The following is a 24,857-nucleotide window of genomic DNA, read 5'->3' as shown; positions in this document are numbered from 1 at the left end:
GACACTGATGAAGACAAGTGGCTCATCGTTATTTTATTTTGTCACAATTGGTGCAAAAAAGCTGGATGGTTAGATGGAGGTACAGTTTCACACGTTGGCTTTCGCGACCAATATTATTCATAGTAAATGTGTTTAGGTTAGGTTAATGGGTCTCTGTATATATAATTGCGCGATCTAACCCAAAAACCTTCATTATGATGAAGATAGAGGTTCGTTTGAAATGACACACAGAGGCAGAATGGGAGAGAGCCCGTGCACTCGAGAACACGCGCAGAGGTTTAATATTAATAATTATTCAAATGTACAATGCGCATTCCATGCGTGAGACATCGCTACATTGGCCTCTTGGCGTTGTCCTCCGGTCTCACGCCGGCGGCGAGGCAAGGCGATTGAGGAGGACACAGCGCTGGTAGAGGCCAAACAGTTCCAAAGACGACGCGGACGTGATGACCAAAGCGCGTCTGTGTGGCGCGTTCTGCCACGCGCACGTGTGGTGAATGCCGACTGAATAGGCTGTCTATTTGGTGTTTGAGCATCTTAACACCTTCGTAAATTCTTCGAGCAAAAGAGTGAAGCCGGGGTCCCATCACGTTGGTCGTTGTGAACAAGGTGGTGGGTCGCTGTGGGTCGCTTAGGAGCAACGTCGCCGCTACGAAAGAATGGGTCGTTATGTCCGACGGTCAGGATCGGTGGCATCAGCAGGCACAGCAGCAGCAGTAAACGATGATCTCCGCTGACATGATGGATGACGACAGCAGGTATTTGGGTGTGCGAGGGGGTTGGGAAGTCTTCATTCAGCAGTGGATTGAGCGTGGCTGTTGATGGGCATGACGGTGGTTGTGGTGATCAATCATCTACCAGTTGGTGGTGGGACGTGGTGACGGCCCGTACAGCGGTGGTGTTGGCTCGCCCCGTGTTGACTATCGATGGTGGATAAATGTAGATTAGAGTTGTGTTTGCCCATAGCGCCCCAGCGAAAGCCACTCCTCTCCCTTGGGTGAAGTCCTGTCGATACGAACAACATCCGGTATAGCCTCACTCACTCACTCGCTCTCCCCCCCACCCATCCACTCTCCCACTCATTCACTCCCTCACTCACTCTCCCACTCGTTCCCCCACTCACCCATCCACTCCCCCACTCACTCATCCACTCTCCCACTTACTCACTCGCTCTCCCACTTACTCACTCTCCCACTCACTCTCCCATTCACTCACTCTCCCACTCACTCACTCCCCCACTCACTCACTCCCCCACTCACTCGCTCTCCCACTCACTCGCTCTCCCACTCACTCTCCAACTCGCTCCCTCACTCACCCATCCACTCTCCCACTCATTCACTCCCTCACTCACTCTCCCACTCGTTCCCCCACTCACCCATCCACTCCCCCACTCACTCATCCACTCTCCCACTCACCCATCCACTCACCCACTCTCCCACTCACTCACTCGCTCTCCCACTTACTCACTCTCCCACTCGCTCCCCCACTCACTCTCTCTCCCGCTCACCCATCCACTCTCCCACTCACTCACTCGCTCTCCCACTTACTCACTCTCCCACTCACTCTCCCATTCACTCACTCTCCCACTCACTCACTCTCCCACTCACTCCCCCACTCACTCACTCACTCCCCCACTCACTCGCTCTCCCACTCACTCGCTCTCCCACTCACTCGCTCTCCCACTCACTCTCCAACTCGCTCCCTCACTCACCCATCCACTTCCCCACTCACTCACTCTCCCACTCACCCATCCACTCTCCCACTCACCCACTCACTCACTCACTCGCTCTCCCACTCACCCACGCACTCACCCACGCACTCACCCACACTGCGGCTCACACCACTTTCATTTCTGCTTCTTCCCTTGCGCTGCTCGACTGAGGAACTCAGTCTCACATCACCATCGCCTCTCTCCCCTGGCCCATTATCATAATACTCGTAATGATTATCCTGCTCTGTTCAAAACGCGTGTTAATAATCATCTATAATAATTGTGGTAGTTTGATGTTTGTTACTGGCTGCTTGGTGTTTTGAAGAAAAACCCCACAGCCAAGTGGAACACCACGCAGGCGGTACGCCAAGATCTCGATTTTAGTTTTTGAATCGGCTCTCAGTTGACGCCAGTCCCCGCGGCCCCATCACCACGCTCTGTCTCTCTGCGTTCGTCAAGTTACCCCTCCCATCGGAATACAAATGTAACTCCTTCCGCGCTGCACGCGCCTGATGATTGATAAACAAGTCCCACGTGACGGGCTGGTAAAAAAAATTAGCGCTGTCTACGTGAATAGAGAGCTGATTAAATGTTGTTGGCGTGTGTACGCGTGTTCCACGTGTGAGTGCGCGTGTGTGTTCATACGTCTTCCACGTGCGCGCGCGTGTACACGTGTGAGTGCGCGTGTGTGTTCATACGTCTTCCACGTGCGCGCGCGTGTACACGTGTGAGTGCGCGTGTGTGTTCACACGTCTTCCACGTGTGCGCGCGTGTACACGTGTGAGTGCGTGTGTGTGTTCACACGTCTTCCACGTGTGCACGCGTGTACACGTGTGAGTGCGTGTGTGTGTTCACACGTCTCCCACGTGCGCGCGCGTGTACACGCGTTACACGTGACGCAGGCAGCGTGTCAATTGCTTCGCGCGCCACACGGGACGTGCTTTTAACAATCATCATGCGCGTGAAGCGCGGAACGGGGGTTGTATTTTGTATTTCAATGTAAAAAGGGGGGGGGGGGGTGATGGAGTAAATTGTCAAACGCGGAAAGTCGAAGCAGCAGGGTGAGAGGTGGGTGTCTCCGCGCAGACTGGAGTTTGAGAAAACCCTGGCCCCGGGGTTTGCAAATAGAATCGCTCGCCGTCGCGTGTGTTGGATGCATACAGAGGAAGGCATTGGCGCACCAGATGGCAGAGGCCGAGGAGATGAATGGTGGTGGGGGTGGGTGGGGGGTGGTGGGGGTGGTTGTCTCTTTGAGAATGCGGCCTCGCCGCCTGGACCGAGGGCGTCGGGGATCTTTTTTTTCTATTTCGCGAGGCCATTTTTCCACCGTCGCTTCGTTTACTCGCTGATTGAGTTTCGTGATGCCGACGTCTTGTTGCGAGTCTAGGCGCGAAATCGCGACGCGCGCGCGCCCACTGAGATATAGACTGAGACATACACACGTACACACACACACAGATAAAGACAAAGATCCCCTGAATAGCTGTAATGGACTGTTGGGGCAAGTGCTGTTAGCGAGCGCCAAATGAAGGCCAGCACGGCACACGTGGGGGTGGGTGGCCAGTACCACGCCCGGCCGCCTTTGTCTCCCCAGTGGCGATGTTTACACACCGCACCAGGTACTCATGAGGCCGAGTCGACCTAGGGGAGGCCCATGACCGGTTCAGATAATCGTCACTGATATTTGCCGTGAGCGGGAATCGAATTCGGGTAGCCGGGTTAGTAGCGCAGCACGCTAACCGCTCCCCGTACACACGTACACACACACACACGTACACACGCACACACACGTGCACACACACGTACAGACGCGTACACACAAACACGCACACACACGTACACACACGCACACACACACGTACACACACGTACACACACGTACACACGCACGTACACACACGCACACACACGTACACACACGTACACACACGCACGTACACACACGTACACATACGTACACACACACGTACACGCGCGCACACACACACGCACACACACACGTACACACACACGTACACACACGCACACACACGCACGTACACGCGCACACACACGCACACAAGCGCAAAGGCAGAGTGGGAGAATAAAAAAAACATCTCTGCGACATGGGTCGGGCCCAGATTAGTTGTTAATCCCGGGTGGTTGTTATTTAAATGGAAATTGCAAGATCCCGACTTAGCTACCGCGACTGCCAGAGTAGAAAATGACATCATTCGCTTGTTTCAATTTCGAGGCCACATCTTTCCTTTCTTCCTGCCCTCCTTCCTCCACTCCTCCTCCTCCTCCGCTCTCTCCTTCTCCCCCTCGGTCGCCTTCGCGTCTTGGGAACTCGTCTCTCGCTCGACGGAGACTGCTGCCCGCCGGCACAGATCCAGAGTCGCGATTATCGTCTCGGCCTTGAGGAGGAATCCGATGAGCTATGAAGCTCCTTTTCACAACAACAACACCAACAGCAAACAACAATGATGCAAAACGCGACAGCAGTGCAGAGGAACGCAAGTCATGGGAAATAAAATAATCGAACTACTAATAAATAAAGTACATCAATTCCTGTCGATTTTTCAACGGCAAATGCACACTTGGGCAATGGAGCAAAAGTAATTCCAGACGACTCCTAGACAATGTCACGCACAAAGTAACGACCCGTACGACATGGGTGAGGATCAAAGTTCCAATTCTGCGGCGATGCTGCCACTGCTGCTGCTCCTGCTGCTGGGTGCACAAGCACAGTCCAACAGCGACTCGGCACCGATAACGCTGCACGACAAGACAGAGACACATGCATCGATCACGTGTTGGGGCAATTGCCATCTCTTTATAGTACGAACATGTATTTGTTTACTGATGAGGAAGGCCCATTGCCCGAAACGTCGCCTATGTGTTTCATTTCGATTAAGCAGCAGTGTTTATAATTGCAGACGTCTTCTCTGAGCTACGGTATGCATGGAAACAATATATTAGTGTGGGTACGTATGCATGTGTGAACCGGTCCTGGGCAACTCCCCAGCAGGCCATGTTTACTACACAGCCCACCGGATACTCAATTGAGGCTGAGTCGACCTAGGGGAGTGCCCAGGATCGTTTTGCATAATCGCCACCGATGTTAGTCGACGCCGCGTTCCCGAGTTGCGCTAACCGCTGCGCCACCGCTCCCTGAACACAAGGCACCCCGCACCCCCCACCGCGGACATCGCGCACAGCATCATTATTTGCTTTGAAGTTGTCGGCCCGAGATTAACTTTCCATTTACCGAAAGCGCGCCCAGATTTACATTCCTGAAGAGACCTCCTCACACGAGATGGGAATTATCTGAAAGAGAGCGCGAGAGAGAGAGCGAGAGAGCTGTAATGAAAGTGAGAGCTGCGATGGGAAGTTAGGATTGGGGTGGCGGTGGTGATGGGTGGTTGAGTGGGGTTAGTGGTTGCAGTGATGGGTGGGTGGTGGTGATGGGTGGGTGGTGGTGATGGGTGGTTGAGTGGGGTTAGTGGTTACAGTGATGGGTGGGTGGTGGTGATGGGTGGTTGAGTGGGGTTAGTGGTTAGAGTGGTGGGTGGGTGGTGGTGATGGGTGGTTGAGTGGGGTTAGTGGTTACAGTGGTGGGTGGGTGGTGATGATAGTGGGTGGATGGTGAAGTGAGTGAGTGGATGGGTGGAATGTTCGTGGTGGTGATGGTAATGGATAGGTGGGTGGGTGGCGGGGGTGGTGGTGGTGGCGAGAGGGTGGGTGGTGGTGGTGGTAGTAATGGGTGTGCGGGTGATGGAGGTGGTGGTAATGAGTAGGGTTGGTGAGTTGTGTGGGTGGTGGTGGTGGTAATCGGTTGGTGGGTGTTGGAGGTGGTGGTAATGAGTGGCTGGGTGGTGTCGATGGTGATGGGAGGGTGGGTGGGTGGGTGGTGGGGTGTGGGGTGTGGGGCTGGCTGTGACTGTTATTGGATCGCGTTGTAAGATGTGGATCGTCTTTAATCTGTCCCCACAAAGGACGAAAGGGCTGTGTTGGCCCCACGCATGGATTTGCACTCAAGTATGAGGCTATTCGAGGTCTTTTCGCGTCTCTATGTGCGTGTGTCTTTATGCAAGTGTGTGTGTGTGAAAGTGCGTGCGTGAAAGTGTGTGTGTGCAAATCTCTCTGTGCAAGTTTCTGTGTGGGTGTGCCAGTGTGTGTGTGTGTGTGGATGCCAAGATTAGTGAAGAATATCTGAACCAGTCCTGGGCCTCCCCTACGTCGACTCGGCCTTAAGTGAATACCGGATACGAGTGTGTAAACATCGGGAGACAAAGGCGGCCGGGCGTGGTGCTGGCCACCCGCCTCCTCGTATGCCGTGGCGGCCTTCACATGTGCTCGCTAACAGCACTTGCCCCAGCAGTCTGCTAAGGCTATACAGGGGACGTTTGTCTTTGCTATACGAAAACTAAACTCGTTTGTTTATCAGGTGAAGTCAATGGAGCTGTTAGCTCTCATTTTGAGGCGTGCTAGCCACACATGACGATCACGAATCATCGTCGTCGTGGTTGATATCATCATCGCCACGCGTACGGAAATGTGAGGTCGCGGCTAAATCATCCGAGCGCGCATTGATTCTCAGTGTGAAGGGGGAGGAGGGAAAACCCGGAGGAATCGATCCACGCTTGGACCACCACGGGGAGAAGGGGAACACGCGGACTCCAGACGTACAACAGCAGAATCGCCGGGGTCCCGGGATCGAACCCACGTCCTCCTGCGTGCCAGGCGCGTGTGTGTCGGCATCTATGTGTGGGAGCGGTGGTGTAGCGGTTAGCGCGCTGCGCTACGAACCTGGCCTTCCGGGTTCGATGCCCGCTCACGGCCAACACCAGTGACGATTATCTGAACCGGTCCTGAGCCTCCCCTAGGTCGACTCGGCCTCAAATGAGTACCTGGAGCGATGTGTAAACATCGCCACTGGGGAGACAAAGGCGGCCGGGCGTGGTGTTGTCCATCCACCCCCTCGTGTGCCGTGCCGGCCTTCATAGGTGCTCCTCGCTAGCAGCACTTGCCCCAACAGTCTGTTTCAGGCTATACCGGGGATCTTTGTCTTTTGTGGCAACCGGCACACCGCATCGATCATTCACCTCTCGCTCGGGCTGTGGCCGCGAGCCTCAATATTCCAGCGGGTGAAAAATAACGTCCATCCTTGGTGAAATATAGAGTAGTGGTGGTGTAGAGTCCCCATCCCCCACCCACCCTGGACATTAAATAGGTGCTCGCAAACACTCGCTTGCCCGAACACAAGAGAGAGACTTCAGCATGCGCGTGAGACGTGCGTCTCGAGCGCGGACTCCGCTTTACGCTTTTCAGTGACCTACGCGGGCGGAGCCACTGGCTTCAGGTGATTTGCGCTGATCGCGAAGTTGGCCAATCGGCATCAACGTGATTCTGTTGAGCCGGGTTGTGCAAGGGAAGACGTGGAGTGGATGCGCGGAGCACGGATTCGGCCGCCAATGCCGCACGGACTGGATCTGCCGTCGGTGGACCGGATCGGCCGTTGGTGGCCTGACCCGTTGGAACGCGGTCGCCTTGATGTTGAGTACGCAGCACAATCCGTCAAGTCCAGCTTGTGTGTTAGTGACCACCACCGTCTAATATTTTTTAGGGGTGGTCCAGATGATGTCGAGTGACCTCCATTTAATTCTATTAAAAAAACGTTATTTTTTAAAGAAGGTTTATTTAAAACAGAAAATAATATGCAAAGAGATAAAAATTTGAGGGGTCACAAAACATCTGGCCCATCCTGTATAGCACTGCAGGTATGTGTGCAGTATGTATTTGCGAGTACTGTCCGGTACCTTAAGCAATGCTGCTGAATGAATGCACTGCGAGAAGGCTGTACGGTCTATGGGTTATGTAAAACATAGCTTTGATTTTATTTTTTTAAATCTGGAAATACATTTTAACCTTATGGGGTCCCGCCATGAGGTTCAAATGTCGAGGAGGAATATCGTCGTCTGTGTATGTCAACATCATCGACGATTGTCTTAACCGGCGATTGGTCTCCCGTAGGTCGACTCGACCTCAAATGAGTACCTGGTGCGGTGTGTCGTAAACATCGCCCCTGGGGAGACAAAGGCGGTCGGGCGTGGTGCTGGCCACCTACCCCCTCATTTTCCGTTCTGCCCTTCATAGGTGCTCGCTAACTGCACTTGCCCCAACGGTCTGTTAGGCTATACGGGGGGTCTTTGTCTTTATATAGTAGGTAATAGAGTGGGAGTCTGTCTATCCGTCTGCTTCTCTGCCATTCTCTCTTTACAACTTTTTGAAAGAATTCATAGGCTCCGCGTAGACTTTGAATTGAGACAACTTTAGTGATCTTACTGAACGGAAGTGAGACACCCAGAGGGGAGATTTTGTCTCCTGGATATCAGTGAAGAAGAGCTTTATAGCTCTTCGGATTCCTCCGGTATAAAAATAGGATTCTGATTCCGATCTACTGAAACAAGGATGGGAGAGAGTGGCTCTACTGGAAGTCTGTGAAGAAGAGGCTTCATAGCTCATCAGATTCCTCCGGTATAAAATAAAGATTCTGATCTACTGACACACACAGAGAGGGTGAGAGAGAGCGTCTCGACTGAGACCCCCACCCCCAATCCAGGCGAGCATCTGCGTCGCGTCAGAGATATCGGGCAGCACGGCGATGTTTGTGTGACGGTGACGTCTACACCGAGCTTGGCAGAGCCGCTACTCGGGTGTCGTCTCGAGTGACTGCGCGTGTAGTGCAGCGTCGTGTCCAGCCCGGCACGCCGGGTCACCATCGCAGTGCGCTGCAGAACCTCGATTCCCGCTCACGGCCAATTCCAGTGGCGAACAGTTGAACCGCTCCTGGGGCCCTCCCCGCGGTCGGCACGGCCTTAAAATTAGTCTGTGGTGCGATGTATAAACGTCCCCCATTGGAGAGATAAACGTGGCCGGGCGTGGTGCTGGCCACCCACCCCCCTCGTGTACCGTGCCGGCCTTCATAAGTGCTCGCTAACAGCACTTGCCCCAATAGTATGTTGAGGCTATACGGGGGATCTTAGTGTTTGCCTTTGTATGGGAGTCTGGCAAGCCATGACACCTGGGCCTGTCACGTGCCCTTCTGTGTTTTTTGTGTCTCAATGTATAATTACTGTCCACGTATTGACGTTCACGCGTTCATCACCAACCACACACACTGTCTCTGTGTTCCAATAATCAACGAGTCCACCCACATCTCGCCATCACCTACGACTGGTGATGGCCAACCGCCAATGATGTTCGTGATGTGATGGAGACGTCACCCAAACTCGCACGGAGAGTGTTGGTCTCTGTGTGAGTCTGTGGGTCTCTGTGTGAGTCTGTGGCTCTCTGTATGAGTCTGTGGGTCTCTGTGTGAGTCTGTGGCTCTCTGTGTGAGTCTGTGGGTCTCTGTGTGAGTCTATGGCTCTCTGAGTTAATGGGTCTCTCTCTGATTATATGGGTCTTTCTCTGAGTGTATGGGTGACTATGTAAGTGACTTTTACGTCACTGGAGTGCCTTAACGATGCGCTCAAGTGTTACTTTATAGGTAAAAAAAAGATATTTGTTTTCAAATTAAATCAGCTTAAATTCGTGCCGGACATAGTTACACAGACTGTTAGGACGCGTGCTGTTGGCGAGCACCTATTAAAGGTGGAACGTTAGACGAGGGGGTGATGTGGTTTAAACCACAACCGCCCGCCGCCTTTGTCACTCCAGTGCCAATGTGTTACACATGAAACAGCGGGTACTCATTGAAGGCCGAGTCGGCTCATGGGAAGGCTCTGGACCGTCTGAGATATCACGCACCGCTGATGTTAGCGCGGACAGGAATTGAACGCAGGTCTCCGAGTTCATCATAGCATTCGTACCGTAGACTTAAGGAATAAGAAAATAGTAGGAATATTGGATTCTGTATACATTATTTATATAATGTGACAATGGTGTGGAAGAATAATCGGCACGTTCGTTTTCATTTGTAAGCCACGTCAAGATCACGTACAAGAGGCCCCGTCGTGCACGCAACGCATTTGCACTGCCACTCTTTCCCGACGAGAAAGTCCGACCCAACTGTTCCAACATCTTCCAAAGACTCAAGAGACCCACAGAGACCCATAGTGACCCATAGACTCGCATATATACCCACGGACTCGTAGAGTGACCCATAGCCTGTATAGATACCCGTAGACTCTAATAAATACTCAAACTCAAATAGATACCGATAGACACATAGTGACCCAGAGACTCACGTAGACAGCCAAACAATCTCCGACGAGAACTTTCGGACATTTTATCCGAAGTAATTTCAACTTTGTTATTGAGTCGTGTGTCATTTAAGGGACTGAGTCCAGATAACATCGGACAAATTGGTTATTGACCAGGATCGTTATACTCGATATTGAAATGCTTCATGATACATGCGGACTGGAAATCGTTACAGAATCCATGCGTAAGCATCATTTTCATTCTAGTTGCGTTTAACGTGCTGTACATAAAATGATTATTTTTCTTTTTAGTACATAGGCACTTTAGTTTAAAGTGTTTACAGTGTCACAATTTAACGTACACACTCACAAAGTACAAACACATGTACGGTCTAAAAAATACGTATCATCTTAGACATATAACGTAACTACACGCACAATATTTATGCACACAAATATAAATTGCATATAATACACACCTACATCGGTAGGTATATTACTAGAATATAAATACATATGAACACTTATACCGACTACAATAATTGTATTACCGAATTAAATACAAAATCTATATTGCTACGGGTTTTAAATAGGCAGTAAATTCACTCGATGTGTGTGTATCATTATACACACGTATAGTGGGGAGCGGTGGCGCAGTGGTTAGCGCAACTGCGTTATGAACTCGGCTGTCCGGGTTCGATTCCAGAACCAGTCCTGGGCCTCCCCTCGGTCGACTCAGCCTTAAAAATGCGGTGTCTAAAACATCAGCATTGGTGAAACAAAGCGGCCACACTGGAGTCGAAAGAGAGTGCATGATAAGACATATTCTGACTTACATGTACTGTACACTGTATAATCCTCTATAAATACGTATTATCATATACACGGCAAACATTCGTATTAAAAATCTATACATTCTAATTGCAAAATAATTGCCATTTCATTACTGCAATCATCATTCACTCGATGTAGCATCGGCATCATTATCACTGAACATGCAAATTCGAAAGACGATCGATTTAAATGACCGCATGTTTTTAAAAAATTATGATGATGATGTTCTCTACTGACATAAAACATGTATGTGTAATATACATGAACGTGTGAGTATATATGTCTGCGCGTGTGTGCGCCTACATATGTACTTGTGTCTGTGTGTGTGTTGACCCGGCCTCGAATGAGTACCCGGGTGCTCTGTGTAAACATCGCCACTGGGGAGACAAAGGCGGTTGGGCGTTGTGCCCCCACCCACCCCCTCGTGTGCCGTGCCGGCCTTCATGCGTCCTGCCCCGCTTATAGAACTTGCCCCAACAGTCTATGTTCAGGTTACTCGGGGGGATCTTGACCTTCATGTCTATATTTATATTACACACTGTCTACGGTAAGACAAAAACGCAACGCATTCCTCAATAACACCGTGGTCTGAAAAGTGCAAATAAATATATAGGCGACGTTTCGGGCAATAATCATGCTTCATAAGGACGTAAGGTGCCATTACCCGAAACGTTGACAATTATATCTTTTTTGCTAAGACCACGGTGTTATTGACACGGAATGGTTGTTGTTGTTGTTGTTTGTGCTTGCGCACCTGCTGTCAACACAAAAGCAGCATCATCATCATGGCCGGATGAGTCGGCGTCTCTATATAAAGGTACAACATTGTTCCGTACTCGAACCCGCGGAGAGTGTTTTTGGCAAAACCTAAAAAAAACACAAAGATCCCCCGTATAGCCTGTAACAGACTGTTGGGGCAAGTGCTGTTCGCGAGCACCTTTTGAAGGCCGGAACGGTACACGAGGGGGTGGGTGCCCAGCACCACGCCCGGCCACCTTTGTCTCCCAGTGGCGATGTTCACACACCGCACCAAGTACTCATTTGAGACCAAGTCGACCTCGGGGAGGCCCAGGACCTGTTCAGATAATCGTCACTGTTGTCGGCCGTGAGCGGGAATCGAACTCGGGTGGCCAGGTTCGCATCGCAGCGCGCTAACCGCTCCACCACCGCTCCCCACAAGACGTATATTCACTCACACTCACACACGCAGTGCACGATAGCGACCTCGCAGCCTCAATGTAGCAACCACGAGCAAAGCGCTACGCTTTGTAAATGTTCCGCAATTATTGCTCTCGCTCGCTCCCTTCGTCTCGATCGGCGTGCGCGTGACTGCAGTTTAATATCTGGATTCCTCCTCCCCCTTGTAAGCGCAGCGCCAAGGAATGGTCTGGCACTCATCATCACCGTCAATGTTCTCTCCCCGCCGACAACGGGCGATAGCTGACACTACGATGCACATTTTAGATTTAAGGAAAATACAAAAACAAATCCACAACGATACAAAGCGTCCCCCCCGGGTAGCCTTGAACAGACTATTGGGGCAAGTGCTGTTAAGGTGGGCGCGTAGCTAACAACGGTGACGATTATATCTGAACCAGTCGTGGGCCTCTCCCCTAGGTCCACTCAGCCTCGAATGACTACCTGGTGCGATGAATAAACATCGCCACGAAGGAGACAAAGGCGGCCGGGCGTTGTGTTTGACACCGAACCCGCTGCCGTGCCGGCCTGATAGGTTCTACTCGTGCACAGCACTTGCCCCAACAGTCTATTTAACGGCTAGACAGGGAAGCTTTGTCTTTGTGTGTTTGTTTGGTGTACCTAGCCTGGCACAAGCGTTGGCGAGGTCATCGCGCCAATGAGTGAATGGCAACTGTTGTTGCTGTGAATAAGTATTCATGAACATTGCCTCTGTGTACTGTATGTGTAAACATTACTGCAACTAGCAGCAATATCATTCTAATACGCCAACCGCTTTCCCAAATAAGCCCAACAATATTAATGTTAAATGTTTGGACTAACAGTTGGTAGATAAATAAAATTGCATTATTATTTGCCGACGAATGCAACAATAATAACGTACTTTAATTACGTTTCTAAACACCATTGGCAAACTCCACTGCTGGATGAGTGCCTCCCCAATGCCATGTCGGTCATGGGAGTTGTTTGACCATACTTCACCACGCTGGACCGGTTGGTGCTACAGGGGCCGTTGAGGTTATCACTCGCCACTGATGTTAGCCGTGGCCGGGATTCGAACTCAGGTTGCCAAGTTGATTCATAGTGCAGTGCGCTAACCACTGCGCCACCGCTCCACCCCCTATACGTATGCTCTACTTGAGACCTGAGTTCGATTCCTATCCGCGCTTACATCACTGATGCGTGATATCTGAAGCGGTCCAGAGACATCCCATTAAGAGGACTAGCCCTTGAAGCGAGTCCCCGCTGTTGTGTGTGTCACACATCAGCACTGGGGAGACAAAGGCGGCCTGCTGTGGTACTAACCACACCACCCCCCTCGTCTGCCGTCCTGCCCTTAATAGGTGCTCGCCAACAGCATGCGTCCCAACAGTTTGCGTAACGATACGGGGAGTCTCTGCCTTTGTCTGAGTGGATATGTCCGACACGAATTTAAGCTTGTTTAATTTGAATATATGTATTTTTAATACGTATAAAGTTACACTTCAGGGCATCGTTAATGCACTCAGGTGACGTCTAAGTCACTTACATTAATGACCCATAGACTCACATAGAGACCCATAGACTCACACAGCTACCCATAATCCCTAAGTGAGTTTGGGTGACGTCAACATCACATCACGAACATCGGGTGATGGCGAGTTGCGGGTCGACTCGTTGATAATTGGAACACAGAGGTAGTGTGTGGTGGTGATGATGATAGTGATGATGTTGCTGTACCAGTGATGAGCTCTCTGTGAAAGTCTGTGGGTCTCTGAGTCTATGGCACTTCATGTGAGTCTCTTGGTCTTTACGTGAGTCACTCGGTCTTCGTGTTAGTCTATCGGATTGTAAGTCTGTAGGTCCCTCTGAGTGTGAATCTAGGGGGTAGCGATGGTGCATCTACAGGTCATTTCAGTGAGCCGACTTATGGCACCTGCTGGGTCTGTCCCAAGACTTTCTGTTGGAGAGACTTCGACACTTCACGTGGCCTCAAAGTGCACCTAGCCTGGTACCGTCACAGTCACTTAGTGGCGAATGGCGGATTTTGGTATTGATGAGTCTCTGGGTCTCGAGCACTGTAGATGACCCTGTCAGCGCATTCCAGTTTTTTCAATGGATATCTATGTGAGTCTCTTGATCGCTACGTGAGTCCATAGGTCTCTGTGTGAGTATGTGGATCTCTATGTAAGTCTATGGGTATTTTTTGTGAGATGAGTCTAAGGCTTTTAGAAGTTACGGTTCAAAGGGTTGCGTGATTGGGCCGCGAAGCCAATGCTGTAATTGTCAACTCTGGAACGTCTCAGTTTTGATTTGATGTTCTGGAGACGCCATGTGACTCGTTCCAAATTAGTCTCATCGCGGAGTCCCTTAAGTTACCACGTGGTTCACCAACATCAACTTGAATTACATTTTCTTTTAATTAGCCAGCGGGGTGAGGGAGGGGGAGGATGTCATTGTCGTTTTTAAAAAGCGGGACTTGGATAGGTGATGATGATTATGATGATAACAACAGTGATGATAATGATTATATGATCGTGACGGTGATAATGATCAGAGTGAAACACATTAGTCGGTGGTGCTGTGATGGCAGTTTTGCACAATCACAATTTAAGATCATACCCTAAACACACTCGCCAATAATTTATCACTGTGTGTGTGGCCTTAAAACAAACAAATATAATAGGTGACGTTTCGGGCAATGGCCCTTCATAGCACATAGACAGGCCAGAGAGGTAGAGTTAATTGGGGTGAGAGAATGCGCTCATGAACAGCAGTGGTTCTTGGTGATGATGCTAAAGATGTGTGGTGGTTAAAGTGATGGCTGACGTGTGACACTGACGATAATCACAACGGTGATGACGTCAATGATGATGATGATGATCGTGGTGGTGGACATGATGATTTTAGTGCGGTGTGATCATTACAGTAACGATCGTGATAATTCTAATATATTATTATGGTGATATTAATGAATGGCGGTGGTTCTGTGGTTGATGGTAATGATGATGACGATCAATATTTGAACTCTCGCGACTTACAAAGCAAAAAAAATCACACTCTCACCCGTCTTTATTCTGCACTCGAACTGCAGGCAACGCAGCAAAAATATATAACATATATAATTAAAGAAACACGCACACATGTTTTCCCAGTCTCTTATAAAGTAATAAATACAAATATTGTAACGATGGCATAGTTATGAGGACGGTAATCATACTTAATGGTAATGCCGTACAATTCTGCTCGCAGTTCCACGTGAAGTCAATAAAAATGCAAAGGAGCCCCTGATTACAATTAAATGGCCATCGATTTGAGTTGAATTAAATACCTAATGTGGTGGTGGCGGCAGCGGTGGTGGTGGAGGAGGAGGGAGTAGCAGGAAGATAATATATTTGTATCCTGGATAATTAGTGGATCATTAGGAGGGGGTGGCTGCCATGGAGACAAGGTTTTTTTTTTGGTTGGCTTGTGCGTGTTGTGGTGTGTAGTGTGTGTAGGGGGGGGGGGGGGCTCTTGAAGAGCGGTGGTGCAGCGGTTAACGCGCTGCGCTACGAACCCGCCCACCCGAATTCGATTCCCGCTCACGGCCAACACCAGTAACGATTATCTGAACCGGTCCTGGGCCTCCCCTAGGTCGACTCAGACTCGTACGAGCACCTGTTGGCGGTGTAAACATCGCCACTGGGGAGACAAAGGCGTTCGGGCGTGGTGCTGGCCACCCACCCCCTCGTGTACCATGCCGGCCGTCATTAGTGCTCGCGAACAGCGCTTGCCCCAACAGTCTGCTCAGGCTATACGGGGGACCTTTGTCTTTGTATCTCTCTCGATGGATGCCACGATACCATTCACATCCGTAGGGCTTCCCTCTTGCCTTAATGGGTGCTCGCTAACAGCACTTGCTCCCAGCAAAGACCCCATACGTACGTATGGCTGGTGGGGGAGTGATGTTTGTATTCTATTTGTGTGCACGCATTGTAACAGTCTCTCTCCATCGCTCTCTCTCCTCTCTCTCTATGCATGCATACAATATCCGTGTGTATATGTATGTGTGTCAAATACCCCCCCCCCCCTCTTCTAATATTACACGTGTAGAGCACTCGCCTCCACGTGGCGCAGAATGCTGATGTGATGATTACCCCGATGCTCTCCTACCCGCCCTCCCCCCTCGTCTCTCTCTCCCCTCCGTACTCACCCCGGGCCCGCGTTGAGACGGCGGGGCGGGCGGGCGGGGGGGAGACGCCGAGTCGCACCCGCGCATGTTCACGCCTTGGCCACAGGCGGTCACCCCCAGCTCTCATTTAAATGCAATGAGCAAAACGCGCGGCGTACCTGTGTCTTCCTTGATGAACGCGCGCGTCTGTGTGTGGCAGGGTGCGCGTATGTGTGTGTGTCTGTGTGTGGCAGGGTGCGCGTCTGTGTGTCTGTGTGTGTGGCAGGGTGCGCGTCTGTGTGTGTGTCTGTGTGTGTGTGGTGGGGAGCGGTGGTGTAGCGGTTAGCGCACTGCGCTATGAACCCAGGCCACCCGGGTTCGATTCCCGCTCACGGCCAACACTGGTGACGATTATATTATCTGAACGGGTCCTGGGCCTCCCCTGGGTCTACTCGGCCTCAAATAGAGTACCCGGTGCGGTGTGTAAACATCGCCACTGGGGAGACAAAGGCGGCCGGGCGTGGTCCTGGCCACTGCATCCCCTTGTGTGCCGTGCCGGCCTTGATAGGTGTTCGCTAACAGCACTTGCCCATACAGTCTGCTAAGGCTGTACTGTACTTGGGTTCTTTGTCTTAAGTATGGGGAGCGGTGGCGCAGTGATTGGCGCACCACGCTACGAGCTTAGCCACCCGAGTTCGATTCCCGCTCACGGTCAACACCAGGTGACGATTATCTAAACCGGTCCTGGGCCTACCCTAGGTCGACTCAACCTGAACTGAGTACCTGGTACGGCGTGTAGAGCTCCGCATTGCTGGCCACCCGTGCCGACATTCATTGGCGTTTGCCCAATCAGTCTGTTAAGGCTATACGGGGGACCTTTGCCTTTTTATATCGTGCACGTGTATTTGTGTACGAATGCAAAGGTATGCAGAGGGCAGTGCGGATCAATCCAGTGTTGCACCGCACTTCTATGACGACCAGCAACGGGCAGGCGTGGGGAGGCCCTCATCCAGCAGTGGATTGACAAGTGCTGTGTACGGGTGCCGAGTTGTCCATCACATATGTATTAATTAAATAAAGGCCACGGTGTTTCGGACACCACGTGTTGACCTAAACTTGCATTGGCAGCGATGCCATGAAGGGTCCATTGCCCGAAACGTCGCCCCCCCCACACAAACGGTGTGATTGGGTGTTGTTGTTGTTGGTGGTGTCACGTGCGTGTGTGCGTTGTGTCAAGAGGAGCGACGCTCAGAACAACGAGCGGAGCGCCGGGTGGCTAAAGCGCAGCAAGTTGGCACAGTAGGGGCCGCAGGTGGTGATGCATCGGCCACTCATCTCGGTCAGTCGACCCACGGCACTTGCTGGGTCTGCCCCGCGACCTCCTGCCGGCGGGCGTTCGGCACTGCCACGTGGCCTTAACGTGCACCTAGTCTGGCACAAGCGCCGCGGTGACGTCACCGCCACTGAGTGGCGAACGGCGGTTGTCGTCGTCGTCGAGGGAGAAGTCCACAGTGGCGCGCATCCCCTAAGATTTATTGTTTAGCGGCCGATGCTTGCAAAGTGCCTGACCACACCGCTTAATGACTTTCCCTCGCCAGTAATCTCTGCATCAGTATGCGGGCTCATGTGCCCCCACTCGCCCATCCTGTCCCCTTCGTTGCGTGTCTCCTCCTCCTGCTGCCTCACCCCATCCCCCCCCGCTCCACACCCACCCACCCCATTACGTAACCATCAAGTGCCGCCCGCGGCTTCTTTGGGCAGAACGGGGTTTGGACGCGGGGAACTTCGCACCGCGCGGTTCGAGCTCCGCTGAGCGGGCAGGGTTTGAAAGAAAGAAAGAACGCTCTTGGAAGTTGGTTCAATGCCCACCGCCACTTGTCCCCACACCTCAATTTCCCTGCCACCCTACACCCAGACCCCTCCACCCCCCCCACACCTCTACAACCCTGCCACCCTATACCCAGACCTCTCCACCCCTACACCCCCACACCTCTACACCCCTGCCACCCCACACCCACCCCACCTCCACCCCCCACACCTCAACTCCCCTGCCACCCTATACCCAGACCCCTCCACCCCCACACCTCTACACCTCTTGTCACCCTACACCCACCTCACCTCCACCCCCACACCTCCACAACCCTGCCACCCTACACCCACCCCCCACACCTCCACACCCCTGCCACCCTATATCCGGACCCCTCTACCCCCCCCCCTCACTCCTGCCTCTGTCCATTTCCGCAGACAGCGGGACTGATTTCAGGCACGTCGTGTGCAGGGTGGGCTCAAGTGTGTGGGGGGGGGGGGGGGTCACCCACCTACCGAGATGTTCTACTGACCGTGGACGAGGAGGCACTTTGATTTGTGTCGAGCGAGGGATCTCTGGGGCTTTCCGCCAGCAGTGGATTGAGCCGGCAATTGCAAGGGCTGCGCATAATGCTGCCCCCCCCCCCCCACCAAATTCAAAAACCCGCACTGACCAATTTGGTGAAGTATGGTCAAACAATCCCCCACCCCCCCCCCCCCCCCCCCCCCATATGATCAGGGGTATGGGGTGGCCTACAAATTTATCATCTCCGGAAAGCAAGACAACGCACACCAAACATATGGCCCCGTGTCAATAAAGTTACACAAATCTGGTCAACAACGATGGTGACATCACGACGGCGCTTGTGCCAGGCTACGTGCACTTTGAGGCTTTCGACACAGACACAAATGCGGCCGGGCGTGGTGCTGGCCACCCACCGCCTCGCGCGCCGTGCCGGCCTTCATAAGGGCTGGCGGGCTGCTACTCGCAAACAGCACTTTCCCCAACAGTCTGTTAAGGCTATACGGAGGATCTTTGTCTTGTCTTTGTATTCGTGCACGAGGCCGCTTGTAGGTGCATGTGTGGAGATCGGTAGCATAGTGGTTAGTTCTCTGCACTACGAACCCGGTGGCCCAAATTCTATACCCGGTCACAGCCAACATCAATGTCGGGTAAAATCCGAATTAGCCCAGGGCCTCCCCTAGATCGACTCGGCCTTCGATGAGTACCTCGTGTGGTGTGTGGACATCAGGATTTGGAAGACACCAGCTTCCAGGTCGTGGTTTGCGAGCGATAACCACTCCTCTGTGCGCTGTGCCGACATGTGCAGCGTGCCCCGCTCCCAGCGCTCGAAGCAACTCAATCAGACAGCGTGGGCTGACACGAGGTGACCACGCGGCTCGGAGACCAGAGCGCACGGCTTGCACCACTGCGGACCCTTGGGTTCGAATCCAGAAAGCCACCTGAGATTGTAAACCGAGGTCGAAAGCGCAGTGAGTTGTGAATATGTTTGTTGTGCTTAATGTGGCCGAATGGCAGCTCTTGAGAGTGAAACCATTGCTCTCGTATTGCGTAGCGCGGGTGGAAGGTGTTGGCCATCCCTCTACCCTACAACGCATATGGACCTAAGGTGTGACTTGAAAAAGTGACGTCTCAGATTTGGCTCTGTGATGTCCACTTGCGTGCGCCGTCTCTCTCGTGTGTAGCCATATTTTATTATTCTCCCACCCCCACCACTCCCAATTTCTTATTTATTTTGGGGCAATAATAAAAGAAGGCTACATGGGGGATCTTTGTCTTTGTGTGTCCGTGTGTGTGTGGGGAGCGGTAGTGTAGCAGGTTAGTGCTCTGCGCTACGAACCCGGCCACCCGAGTTCGATTCCACCAATGACGATTATCTGAACTAGTCCTGAGTACTTGGTGCGGTGTGTAGTAAACATCTTCACGAGGGAGACAAAGGCGGCCGGGCGTGTTGTTGGCCACCCGCCCCCGCGTGCGCCGTGACGGCCTTCATAGGTGCTGCTCGCTAACAGCTCTTGCCCCGACAGTCTGTTGAAGCTACACGGGGGATCTTTACCGTTGTCTTTGTTTTTGTGTGTGTGTGCGCTGTCAGGTCTGGGTGAGGCGTGGGGTCACACTGCCCGGAGCAGTGCCCTTGACAATGTGGGCCGGGAGCTGGGTTCACATCTGCTGCAGGTCAACGCACGCAAGCGCACACGCGCACACACGCACACACACACACACGCGCACACACACACACGCACACACACACACACGCGCACACACACGCGCACGCGCACACACACACACGCGCGCACACACGCACGCGCGCACACACGCACGCGCACACGCGCACACACACACACGCACACACGCACGCACGCGCACACACACACACACGCACACACGCACACACACGCACAGACACACACGCGCACACACACGCGCACGCACACACACACACGCGCACCGTGAAACCAAGCAAACAAAAGCATTGAGACGTGGCCAAGAACGCACTCGCGTTACAATTTACCGGAGTAAATGTGAAGTGAATGCTACCGATGTAAGCGTGTCTCGTGTAATGTAGACACTAACCAATTACAAAAGTGTAATAACAGGGGGTGTGTCGGTTCGCCGCGTGAGTAAAACGTTGTGTCGTAAAACCTTCCACCTGATGCAGAGGAGGGGTTTGTAGCTGCACCACCACCACAACAACAACAACAACCACAACCGCCGCTCGCCATTTAAGTGGCAGTGCCGCCGCCGCCACGGCGCTTGTGCCAGGCTAGGTGCGCACGCGAGTTTCGCTCACTTCGCGTAAACAAACGCTGCGCGGGTCGCAAATGCTCTCGGTGCGTCTCGTCGGTGGACAGACGCTGGACGGATTCATATTCGTGGTGGCTCCGGACGGCAAGATCATGTACATCTCGGAGACGGCATCGGTCCACCTGGGCCTCTCTCAGGTAAGATGCTCCGCGTCGTCCATTCGCCGTCGCCCAGAACGCCGAGGGAGCCGGCCGGCTCGCGTCCCCAATAAGACACTCGGGCGTCGACGCGTTGCCTCGCCCGGCTTGTCCGCGTTCCTCCCGTGCCTCGGTCCCGGTACCTGCGGTGCGTCTTCACGCGATTACGTCTCTCTCTGTGTCTCTCTCCCTCTCTACCTGTCTGCCTGTCAGTCCATCTGATCGTCTGTGTCTACCTGCTAATCCGCCTGTCAGTGTGCTCGCTTGTGTGCCTGTCTGTCTATCCATCTGCCTGCCTGTCCATCTATACACAGGCCTCTATATCTGTCTCTATATCCACCTGTCGCTCTGTCTGTACATCAACCTGTCTGTCTGTTTGTCTATCCACCTGCCTGTCTGTCTAAATATGAACCTGTCTGTCCGACTCTCTGCTAATCCCTCCGTCTCTCTGCCCGTGTGTCTAACCTGTGTGTACATCTCTCTCTCTGTGTCACGTCGGTGGTATCCAGGTGTGCGGTGCCAGTGACCCAGCGGGTGAATGTGGTGGGCATGGGGCTCTGGGGTGGGGGGTCTGGGGAGTCCTCTCCCAGGGAGGGGGGGGGGGCTCTGTCCCCCCGCCGCCGCCGCCTCTGACCGTGCCACCCGCCCGCCCCGCTCTGTGTGTGTAGGTAGAATTGACAGGGAACAGTATTTTTGAGTACATCCACCCGGCCGATCACGACGAGATGACGGCCGTGCTGACCTTCCACCAGCCCTTCCACTCCAACTTCGTGCAAGGTGAGAGGGTGACGGTGGGACACCGCGCCAGGAGCGCCGTTTGAGGCCGAGTGGAGCTAGCGGATGCCCCGAGACCGCTTCAGATGTCCGGGTGGCTGGGGTTGGTGGCGCTGTGCGGTGCGCTGAAGACTCCCCCCTGGTTCCATCTCCCGGGTGTGGCAGTCGAAACGGGGTCGCTCGTGGCGTGCGTCGGATTGCGCGCCGTGGGGTGAAGTGTGGGTACTGTCGCCTTCTCCAAGACATCTTGCTGGCAGGGAAGAGAAGGCCAAGTACCCAATCGCGGGTATCTCCAGATCTCCCTCCAGTGGAAGGCTCTTCCGACAGCGGTGGCGTGAGCGGGCAATAGCAGGCCTGTGCCTTTGCCAATTTTGCGGATGACGTTAGCAGTTGCTTATCATTCTAAGGACGATATTGTATTTGAATGATGATGATGATGATGCGATTTGATTTAACGTGATTTTTTTTCCAGATGATAATGCCAAGTGAATGAGGGTGTTCATTAATGACTTACATTAATTACTTCCACAATTGATGTTGTGACGTAAATTTGTATTGGATGTTAACTCACGTGATGGCATCAAATAAATAATTATTATTATTAGTTGTTACGGTACGTTAATCGTCATCGTCAGCCACGATCGATCCACTGCTGGACGAACGCTTTACTCAGGCTGTCTCGAGACGGAGAGACGGAGAGGGGGGGGCATAGGCGGGCAGTTGCAGGGGCTGCCCCTTTACCAGCTGCTCACACACCCCTCTCCACTCCCTCCCCACCCACCACCCTCTCCGTCCTCCTCCAGCGGAGCTCGAGATCGAGCGATCGTTTTTCCTGCGCATGAAGTGCGTCCTGGCCAAGCGGAACGCGGGGCTCACGTGCGGAGGATACAAGGTGAACAACCCCCCCGGGGTGCCGCTGTCATGAGCGGTCACCAGCGACGCTCCTCCCGCACGTGGTCGGGCAGAGCCACCTGGTTTACCCGGCTCCTGGTTACGTAACCGCACGCCGCATCTTTCTTTTGCGCCGTACGTGGCCGGCCGTGCTCATCGGAGGCGCGGGGTGGAAGGACGAGCGACTAAAAATACGACAGCACCTCGGGTCACCTCCGTAAGGGAGAGGCACTCGATGGCACTCGATGGCACGGCTTGCAGTTATGGTGACGGTCGCCAAACAACAACAAAAACAACTGCTTTATTTTCCCAGGGTAGAAATAATTATGATAATTAGAATAATTGTAATAAATATTAAATAATACTTACGACAGATTTAGGGAGCGCTTCTCGTAAAATCTCAAAGGACATTAACGCCCTCTAAGCTGTTAGTTCTTTAGCTCTCGTTCGGAAGCGACTTGGCCACACGTGATGATGCCTCATCATCGCAGCGGTCGATATCATCGTCGTCGTCATCACCGCACGTGGGAATTTATAGTAGCGGCAAGATCATCCGAGCGCGCGTTCATTCTCGATGTGGAGAAGGGGGGTGCGCAAAACCGCTTGAGGATCACTAATCATCGTCGTCGTGGTTGATTTCATCATCGCCACGCGTACGGAAATGCGAGGTCGCGGCCAGAGAATCTGAGCGCGCATTGATTCTCAGTGTGGAGGTGGAGGTGGGAGAACCCGGAGAAAGATCCGCGCTGGGACCACCACGGAGAGAGAGAGCGAACACGCGGACTCCAGAATTACAACAGCAGCAGCATCGCCAGGGTCCGGGATCGAACCCACCACCTCCGGCGCGATTCCTCCGAGCTATGAGCTAAAACTATTTTGTATTTTTACAGATGAGGCCCACTGTACTATACAGCTCTCTTTCAGAAGCGACCTGGCCACAAATGACAGCTCACCTTAGCGCCTTATCATCATCATCACGTGGGAATTTGTAGCGGCCTCCACCTTCGTTTCCCCTCCCCTCTCCCGCCCCTCACACCCCACGTGCTATGAGGAGAAGAAGAAGAGGCATGACCTAGACACGTTGACCGATTACTCGTCAAACTTTTCCTTGCGAGGCCACGGCACTTTTTCCAAATCTTTTTTGTTTTTGACAATTACAAATCGTAACAATGTGGCCCTGGAAAAAAAAAACCCGGAACGCCATCAGCATGGACTCCGAACCTCGTGCCCTGCTTTCTGCCGTATCAGCTGCTCGCCACGGCAGCCCCGATACGCTCAACGCTCATCCCCCCCCCCCCGTGCCCGGCAGGTGATCCACTGCAGCGGCTACTTGAAGGTGCGTCCGTGTGCCCTCGACGTCTCTCCGTTCGAGGCGTGCTACCAGAACGTCGGCCTGGTGGCCGTGGGCCACTCGCTGCCCCCCAGCGCCATCACCGAGATCAAGCTGCACACCAACATGTTCATGTTCCGTGCCTCGCTCGACATGAAACTCATCTTCCTCGACTCGCGGTGAGCGCTCGACTCGCGAGCGGTGTGAGCAGTGAGCGAGCGGTGGGAGTGGTGAGCGAGCGGTGGGAGCGGTGTGAGCAGTGAGCGAGCGGTGGGAGTGGTGAGCGAGCGGTGTGAGCAGTGAGCGAGCGGTGGGAGTGGTGAGCGAGCGGTGGGAGTGGTGAGCGAGCGGTGGGAGCGGTGTGAGCAGTGAGCGAGCGGTGGGAGTGGTGAGCGAGCGGTGGGAGCAGTGAGCGAGCGGTGGGAGTGGTGAGCGAGCGGTGGGAGCGGTGTGAGCAGTGAGCGAGCGGTGGGAGTGGTGAGCGAGCGGTGGGAGCGGTGTGAGCAGTGAGCGAGCGGTGGGAGTGGTGAGCGAGCGGTGGGAGCGGTGTGAGCAGTGAGCGAGCGGTGGGAGTGGTGAGCGAGCGGTGGGAGCGGTGTGAGCAGTGAGCGAGCGGTGGGAGTGGTGAGCGAGCGGTGGGAGCGGTGTGAGCGGTGAGCGAGCGGTGGGAGCGGTGAGCGAGCGGTGGGAGCGGTGTGAGCAGTGAGCGAGCGGTGGGAGTGGTGAGCGAGCGGTGGGAGCGGTGTGAGTGGTGAGCGAGCGGTGGGAGCGGTGAGCGCTCGACTCGCGAGCGGTGTGAGCAGTGAGCGAGCGGTGTGAGTGGTGAGCGAGCGGTGGGAGCGGTGAGCGAGCGGTGAGAGCGGTAAGAGCGCGCTCGCGAGCGCCGCGTTCGTGTGGTTATGGGTTTCTCATGGGTTCATTTGGCGATGATGATGATGATGCTGCTGCTACTGAAACTTTCTGACCCTACTGGACATGTGTGAGAAAGAGCTTCATAGCTCATCGGATTTCTCCATTGTTAAGAAGTTG

The 24,857-nt window shown here is 53.3% G+C and overlaps 1 protein-coding gene across 1 annotated transcript in view; it reads left to right on the top strand.

Moving 5' to 3' along the window:
• LOC133352933 (single-minded homolog 1-like) overlaps nt 1–24,857 on the top strand; it is a gene marked incomplete at its 3' end in the record, with an annotated part of 65,509 nt that overhangs the window by 32,880 nt on the left and 7,772 nt on the right. Inside the window, exons 2-6 of the mRNA XM_061568940.1 lie at nt 19,984–20,066; nt 20,744–20,833; nt 21,502–21,610; nt 22,411–22,499; nt 23,808–24,007. Coding sequence (XP_061424924.1) covers nt 19,984–20,066; nt 20,744–20,833; nt 21,502–21,610; nt 22,411–22,499; nt 23,808–24,007 — 571 coding nt within the window. The remainder of the gene's footprint in view (nt 1–19,983; nt 20,067–20,743; nt 20,834–21,501; nt 21,611–22,410; nt 22,500–23,807; nt 24,008–24,857) is intronic.

Source organism: Lethenteron reissneri, chromosome 5 (assembly GCF_015708825.2).
Source record: "Lethenteron reissneri isolate LAM-NWPU_2019-01 chromosome 5, ASM1570882v1, whole genome shotgun sequence".
Taxonomy (NCBI): domain Eukaryota; kingdom Metazoa; phylum Chordata; class Hyperoartia; order Petromyzontiformes; family Petromyzontidae; genus Lethenteron; species Lethenteron reissneri.
This window is presented reverse-complemented; position numbering and strand designations above follow the sequence as displayed.